The sequence below is a fragment of the Morone saxatilis genome, unplaced genomic scaffold, assembly GCF_004916995.1.
Source record: "Morone saxatilis isolate NCDOM2014 unplaced genomic scaffold, NCSU_SB_2.0 Contig11, whole genome shotgun sequence".
NCBI classification, from domain to species: Eukaryota; Metazoa; Chordata; class Actinopteri; family Moronidae; genus Morone; species Morone saxatilis.
Window position 1 is genome coordinate 10524110 of NW_023339663.1, and position 8242 is coordinate 10532351.

The following is an 8242-nucleotide window of genomic DNA, read 5'->3' on the forward strand; positions in this document are numbered from 1 at the left end:
GTTTAGGTATTGTTAGGTTTAGGTGCAGAGTCGTCGCAGTTTGATCCACCTGTGCGGGATGTAGACATTATTAAATATTAATTCATGGTCCCACTTTGCGACTACAACCTACCTCCTGGTGTCAACAACATCTCCTACAGGTTTGACCCTACAGGGGATCAGTGCTGTTGAACCCACAGCCTTTTCAAAGTTTCACACGGACTTTGAAATCTTTTTAATATCCAAAGGTCATCTGTCCTCAGGGAGCGGTGTCAAAACAGACCGGACTTGGCTGAGAAGTCCCTGGACTTTATTCTATAATGTTCTGTCCTGTTCTAACGTAAGGCCCAGGTTTTTGTTCAGCAGATTGGCCTCATTGTTGTGTGAGATTCACATGACCGCTATGATGGCTTTGTGCTGCACACAGCCCATTAGAGGCCTACTGACAGTGTTGGTTTATGACCAGTTTAATCGCCCTGAACACACACACACACACACACAGCTGCTGACACAGGAAAACCAATACAGTTGTAGCTCGAGTACTTGCAGTAAGCTTAATGGTTATTCTCAAATATATTATTGGATTATGGTCATTATTTTTAAGTGAGCACTAACTCGGTGTACGGTTTAGTGTTACACACAGACTTCTGCTGAAGGAGCTCTGGTGACCGGAGAGTTCAGCATTTCCTCCCAACACAGGGAAACCTTTCTGTTTTGATATTCTCACCACAGCCGCTGCCTTGACGCTGCTATCTGCTGCTATCTGCTGCTGTCTGCTGCTCGGTACTTTGTGCACACACTCGCGTTCACCTCATGATCAGATTGCAGTGTTGTGCAAACCGTCTGCTGTGTGTGTGTTTACATGGTGAACAGCGAGGTGACATCGGGGTCAAGTTTCAGGCAAGGCAGCAGCTTTTTGATTCCTTGAAACCTCCACAGCTGTAAGAATATTGGTGGCAAGTGAATTTTGGCGGCCTGTAGAGTAGTTTTTAGTTTATTGGGCTCACACAGTTGAGCACAGTCTGACCAAACAGAATAAAGAAATACAACCCAACATATATAGTACAAAAAGCTGTGTGCTGTGGGAAAGTTAACCAAAGAGCAATAGTCGTGGTCATACAAACTTCCTCAACAATGTAGACATTCTGGGAAGTGTGACGCAAGTGGTGACTCCTGTATTGCGTTACTGTACAATAAAATGGGTGGGAATGGGTGTTTTGGGGTTTTTATTTTTTTGTAAGGATATGACTTGTAGGGTTGATAAGTACACGAGTCATTAATAGCCACTGTAGTTTCCAAACAATGTGTACTCCAATTACAGCCACTACCGCACACACAGACACCTAATGGCGAGTGTGCAGGGGTTTCCAGGGCATAAAGGTATTAATAGCCCACAATGCAAGTGTGTGAGTTGCCAGATTGGCTGAGTCGGTAAATACTTGGTAATTCTGTTCATAGGAGCAGTTCTTAGTAAAAGGACCGCTCTTCACTCCATCCCTCGGGAGACGTTCAGGTACACCTGTTACAAGTCTGGAGCAGCAGCTGTAATGAGTCTACAAAGAGTCAGGGAGGGCTGTGGTCTTGGTCCATCACTTCTAGCTGTCTGCAGACCTCTGCTGGAGGCTTGTGTGAACTGCGTTATTGTGTATGTAGGACAGGGCATCACGTAACACTGGTTATGTCGTAAAAAATCATGACCTCATTTTGTAACCTTTATCTAACCAGGAGAGTCAAACAAAAAGCAGAAGACCTAGAGAAGGAATACTTAATATTCATAAAGTAATTCATATATAAGTGTGTATTCTAATATTAATATTGTAAAGTTGCACACAGTATCCTAATGTATTTATTTACAGACTGAACTGTATTAGCAGTCTGATTCATCATCAGGTCACATTGTGCATGAATAAATGGTAACATGTACATTTATTTGTAATCACTGTGGGATGTTTTGAGAGATATTTTCTTTGATTGTAATGTTTTTGCATATTATTTCACTACTGTTCATTGTGTTCTCCTCTGCAGGTCGCATTCAGGCTGTTACTCTTGAGGTGAAGGAGGGAAACTCCACCTGCATTAAGGCTCAGCTTTCTGCATCATTCTCCATCTCATACAACACCTCCAACAGCACAGTGTGTACAGCGATCGCAATATTCCTGGTACATAGCTGAAAGTGTTCACATCGATTTCATTGATTGAACACCAGTCATGTGGTTTGTCTCTCCTCAGAGAAATGTGCAGGTCTCTCTGCCCGACTCCGCCACAGTCGACGCAGGCAGCAGCTCATGCGGCACAGCCAGCAGCTCGCCGTGGCTGGTGGCAGCGTTTGGACCCGGCCACGCGCTCGGGCTGAGCTTTTCAACCAACGGAAGTCTGTACAGCGTCGCCAACCTGACGCTGCAGTACAACCTCAGCGACTCTTCAGTCTTCCCTGAGGCCAACAGCTCTGGTGAGAACAAATGCCACGACAAACTGTTTGTTCACATGTACATTCACACTACATCTAAACATATAAAGCGCCAGACCACAGCAGAATGTCTTAGTGTGCAGTGTTGACTTTACAGTATGATTCAGTGGGTTGAGATGTGTTGTATCTCAGAACAAATAAAGAATGAAATGTAATTAGTTGCTACTTGCTAGTAAATATACAATACAGAACACATGGGCTCGTATTCCACAGGTAGTATATTACAGATTTATAACTACTTTGTTGTACGTTTGATTTTGTCCTAGACGTGGTCACCGTGGTGTCGTCTTCAGTCGGGATCTGGGCGACGATCAACACCACGTACCGCTGTGTGAGCCCCAGCCCTTTTGGAGTCGGTGGAACAACTGTCACTTTCTCTAACATGAGGCTGGAAGCGTACATGCCAGGAAATGACCTGAGTCCGACAGGTACAACTCTGATTGTGTCTTTGTTCCTGAGCTGGTCGCTTTCTACGTTGTTTGGCCTGCTGGTTACATTTTTTTTTGTTTGTTTTTTATCATTTCTCTTGTCACAGAAAGCGTATGTGTGGCAGATCAGGCCAGTACTACAGCTCCACCTACCACTGCCGGCACTACAACAACCGTGGCTCCAGCACCAACCCCTCCTGGAACACCTGAGCGGGGCATGTACTCTGTAAACAACAGCAACGGCACTGTGTGTCTCTTGGCCCAAATGGGACTGCAGCTCAACGTCTCCCATTTCTCTTTATCTCAGAATAAGGTAAGAAGAGAGCTTTTACGTGAAAGGACAGCACACAGTGAAATAAGTGATAAATACGTCTTAAAATGTATATTTGTCTACTTTGCCAGACTGTCCAAGAATTGGTAAACTTGGCTCCCAATCTGACAAATTCATCAGGATCATGTGAAGCCAGCAGTGCTACCTTGGTTTTGACACAGGAACGAACCACCACTCTCAACTTCACCTTCACTCTGGTAAGATCATCCCTCCCCCAAAACCAAACATCAGTTTTTCATTTTGTGTGTGGATCCAAGCACTGATTCACCACCTGTCCTCCCGTCCACAGAACTCTACGAGCAACAAGTACCACCTGAGTGGGATAACTCTGCTTGCTAATTGGTCTGATATGACTGGTATGTTTCATGTCACAAGCAACATCCTTTTTTTTTTTTTCACTTGCCTCTGATTTACTTTTATTCAAAGACTGACCCCTCTCTCTCCACAGCTCCCTTCTCAGCCAGTAACACCAGCCTCAACTACCTGCGGAGTACAGCGGGGCGCTCCTACATGTGCAACGCTGAGCAGACTCTGTTTGTGGTGCCAGCCTTTTCTCTCAACACATTTAAACTGCAGGTCCAACCCTTTGAAGTCACCACCAGGCAGTTTGCTACAGGTACATCATCCCTGCTGCCTTTTTATCCCAAGTTTTCCTTATCTCTGTCCTCTGACCTTCATGTTGATAGTGATGAGGTGCTAAGTGTAGGTAGCGCTCTGCAGCATGGAAAAGATAATGAGACTTAATTGCTTTTTCAAAGAAGCAGCGGGTAGACTTTGACAGTGAACATTTTTCATGTTGGTTGAAGAAATGTGCTGATTTAAATGAATAGTTTGACATTTTTGGAGATGTGCTTGCTTGGAGAGAGTAAGATGAGAAGAACTGGATACCACAGTTTGTCTGTGGGAAATAGTTATAGGATGCAACTCGCTATAAAAACACAACTTGTCAGCTTTAGAGGGGCTGGTAGACACGTGTTGACCTTGGAGAGAGACAGGCTTGCTGTTTTCCCCTGCTTCAAGTCTCTATGCCAAGTTAGGCTCTAGCTTCATATTTGGGAGAGGATGATATCATGCTTCTCCTCTAATTCTTGGCAACAAAGCGAATGAGCACATTTCCCCAAATGTCAAGCTGTTCTTTTAAATGTTATTTCTGTTTAGCTGCATCAAGCTCATCCACACTTGACGCAATTTTTGTGGCTAATTTTCTGTCACTGTTTTAACGGCTCTGGCACAGGATATTTATTGCCACTTACAAATAATTTATTGGCTCTGTTGTTTCTCCAACTGAGGAAACGGCCATTAATGAGCACAAGAACTATTTGAATCGCTGAAATAAAATCAGTCAGTGGTTAAGTCTCCAAAGAGGTGTGAGCTTGTATACTGCAGATTATGTGTCTAAATCCCAAATTCTGCAAAATAACTTCCCTTTCTCATCTTTTCTGTTCTTCCCGCTTTTCTTCCCGTCTCCAGCGGAGGAGTGTCAGATGGACCAAGACCAGATGCTCATCCCCATCATCGTGGGAGCAGCTCTTGCCGGCCTGGTGCTGATCGTCCTCATTGCATATCTAATAGGCAGGAAGAGGAGCCACGCTGGATACCAGACTATCTGAACGGACCCTTCATGACAGACTGAATGGAGGCGAGATGAACCCCAAGTGTGTGAGTGAGCAAGTAATGACACTGTGTGGACACAAGCATGGTGAATGGAAGCAGTTGTTACTCCGTGGTGAGCGCATGTTTTTGCTTAATCCTGTTTGACCTCCTGGATATTTTATTTTCCTTTCACTTTCTCTGTGAGATGATGATGAGAAGCCAAAGACCTGCTAACTTTAGACGGTGTGCATCTTGATGAAGCCTAATCAAAGATGGAGGCAGTTTGAATTTGCTGCACCATCAGCTGTTTATTATTGTTTTTATTATGTTTTAGGGATTGGTTGAATTTGCTTGAATTGCAGTTTTTAGCTATGTTATTATTTAATATCCCACGCAATTAAAAAGGCAGAGGAAGAGTCAAATGAAATGTAGGCATATGGTTTGTCCACTGTTGGTCAGACATTTAGAAAAGGTCTGTGCAAGTAAAGACATGTCAGGTTGCGTCTACACATGCTCACAATCTCTTTTGAAAAATAAGATTATTCCTGAGACTCTTAAGAAAAGGGAAAGCTTTGAATGTGTGTCTTTTCCAATCATATTCCTCCACAGTGGAGACTGATTAAAGCCTGAACTGTCCCAATAGTGCAATGAGGCATAGTTTAATCCAACTAATTAAACACAGTCTGCTAATTGTGATGATAAAAACAGGGATTTGCTGCTTTGTATAAACAGTGTGGCGGTCCAGCCATACGGAGTGCAACTATGCATTACTAAAATGTATTTAACATTACAAGTGAACAGATACATGGGTTTATTTTCTATTCTGGCTTTCCCCCGCCCTCTCCTTAAGGAATGTTAATATGAATTGTAGTGATTTGATCCATTTATTTTTATAGAAAATGGTTTGATCTCGTTTTCTATTATGCATCTTACTGAAAATTAATAAAAACCTCAAAAAAAAAGTCCAGCACTGGTTTTGTTTCTTCATGTATGTACAGTAGCTTCATGATTTGTTTTTTTATCTCGTATTGTGTGAAATAAACATGGTTGTTTACTCTGAGCTGTTCAACCAGGTGTACATTACACAGAACAATCAGAGCTGGGATCAAAGCCAAGGTTATTTTTGTCCAGTGCAACAAAATCTGATATCCGTACTGTGAGAGTTTAATGGGCCACAAAACCCAAACACAGAACAAAGTGGACACAGCCCTTTCAACTGTGTGGAGATCATATCATCATAGTGCAATTGAATTCATGTTTGAAGTCAGGAACTATGACATTTACTCAAAACTTAAACAAAATCAATAAATACATCAGCCGGATTTGAAATGTTTGAAATAAATATGGCATAAAATCAGTATGATTCACAATCGATTACACAGTGGGCAGTGCCAGCATGGAGTTTCATCAGTCATTCAATGGGAAATACAGTAGGCAGGTTCCTCTTGGCTGCATTTACAGTGTGCAACATAATTTATCTGAGCTGGCCATTTAGTGCCAAGCTTCTTTCTCTACAGTGTCTCTGACGTTCTGGAGTAAAGTGCATAATTCAGCATTTTAACAAGACAATCTACATGTGAATTTCAAATGGAATCGTCAGCTCATACAGCACATTGCTAAGAATGTTCTCATTTGACCATATATTTACACTGAGGCTGTCTGATCTCCGAATATGTTTAAGACCAAAACTATACAGCATGTAGTAGTCACTGTGACATTAAGTCAGTACAAAAGAAGAAGAAGGTGCAATCGAGCTGTTGGGTGCTCATCCCAGTGGAATGTGTATTGAGTTTAAGCAACAGGTAGAGGAGTTTAGGATTCTTCTGCAATGATGCGAGATCGACATGTTGCCCGCAGTTTAGTCAAGGTCGCCGTGGAGAGGCTGCCTGGTTCAGTGAAGATTTTCTAGGAAAGGCAAATAACATCAGGATTATAGGATTAAAGAAGGCAAATTACAAAGCATGTTTGTTTTATACTTGCTGGTCTCTGCTCTAGTGAAACAACACTTTTAATAACTAGCAGCGATTGGAGGTCCTCTCTTTTCTTTTACCTGCATAAAAGTGTGGCATTCATCAACAAATGGTCCGTGGGTGATCTGCTTGAAGCTTTGGCAGACGTCCGGCAGTGACTGGGCCTGTTGGATCAGAGCCTCATTGTGGTGGATCAATGTCAGAGCTACACGGAACAGGATTTTAGAGCCCTCGTAGAATAGGCAGTCCCAAATCCTCAGAACTGTCTGCAGAAAAACAACAACAAAAGGAGTAAATCCCACCAGCAAACTCACGCGTAGTGTTGCACAACTTTTTTCCTCAGTGTCCTGCAACAGTCCTGAACTCTTTCAGCTGTCACAGACTTAACCATTGTCCCAAATTGAAGTTGTTCCTAGTTGTTCCCTGCTCTTATATCCAAATAAAATATTTAAAATCAGCGCATTGGCCACAGTCAGTTATCATCACTCTTTAGTAATTAGTGGAGTTACTGTTTCTTGTTTATTTCTAACTCTTAGATTAAAAAAATGTGTCATTGCAAACTGCAGTGCAAGGAGCAGTCTATATAAGTACTGAAAATGGCATACCGTACTCTTGTAATCATGGGGTTTGTTAGGCCCTGATATTTTCAGTCACTTACTGTATTTCTACTGCAGCAAAAAAACGTTTAAGGAGAAACGGGTAAGGAGAGACAATATGTTAAGTAATTATCATATTTCAACTGATATTTAACCCAGTTTAACATGTTATTTCCCATATATTCTTCCTTTCCCTATGTTGCACTTCCTTAACTCAGGTGTTGTGGAGCAGAGGAAAAACTTGGACGCTGAAGCCCTAACCCTGAATCAATCTGGGGATAAGAAATTAGTGATGAGTCATGTCCTTTCTGCTGCAGTAGCAACTCCTACTAGTCGGTCGCAGTGCCTGTAGGTGAAATCTTGAGGGAATAGCGTGAACATCTGCAAGTGTTCCGCCCTCCTCGTGAACCTCCATGTGTATTTGGAGAACAAACATTCAGTTCATGCCCCACCCCAGACCAGCAGAGGGACTTGGCAACAACAGTGACTGTTGTATGTGGTGTGTTGACCGTTACAAACTACTTACTACTTCACTATGATGAATGGTGTGCTTTGACAGAGCTTTTATTGTTTGAGAGATAAGAAGCACATTTTAACAACATTTATTTTCATAATTAACTTTGCTGTCTCATACACTGTGCTGCATACAGTCCTGAATGCCAATGACCAGAATTCATCAAAACGCACACAGATACACTCACCTCTACTGGTAAAACGTCGATGTAGAGACAGATGAACCATCGGGAGACCACCAGGGTCCACATGACATTGTGATCCACCATAGTCTGCCAGACTCTGGGGACTTTAGCTTTCACCAGTTCCCCTAACACCTCCTGGTCCGTTTTCAGTCCCAGCATGGCTGGACTGTAGTAGTCTGC

At 42.7% G+C, this 8242-nt stretch overlaps 2 protein-coding genes across 2 annotated transcripts in view; one reads left to right on the plus strand and one right to left on the minus strand.

The window, feature by feature from the left end:
• Nucleotides 1-5760, plus strand: part of lamp1a (lysosomal associated membrane protein 1a) — a 6653-nt gene extending 893 nt beyond the window's left edge. Inside the window, exons 2-9 of the mRNA XM_035651743.1 lie at nt 2005-2111; nt 2209-2428; nt 2713-2874; nt 2982-3187; nt 3277-3402; nt 3495-3561; nt 3654-3821; nt 4676-5760. Coding sequence (XP_035507636.1) covers nt 2005-2111; nt 2209-2428; nt 2713-2874; nt 2982-3187; nt 3277-3402; nt 3495-3561; nt 3654-3821; nt 4676-4815 — 1196 coding nt within the window. The 3' untranslated portion in view covers nt 4816-5760. The remainder of the gene's footprint in view (nt 1-2004; nt 2112-2208; nt 2429-2712; nt 2875-2981; nt 3188-3276; nt 3403-3494; nt 3562-3653; nt 3822-4675) is intronic.
• Nucleotides 5127-8242, minus strand: part of grtp1a (growth hormone regulated TBC protein 1a) — an 8854-nt gene continuing 5738 nt past the window's right edge. The window contains exons 6-8 of the mRNA XM_035651745.1: nt 8066-8238; nt 6849-7034; nt 5127-6703 (exon numbers count right to left, since the gene is read on the minus strand). Coding sequence (XP_035507638.1) covers nt 6611-6703; nt 6849-7034; nt 8066-8238 — 452 coding nt within the window. The 3' untranslated portion in view covers nt 5127-6610. The remainder of the gene's footprint in view (nt 6704-6848; nt 7035-8065; nt 8239-8242) is intronic.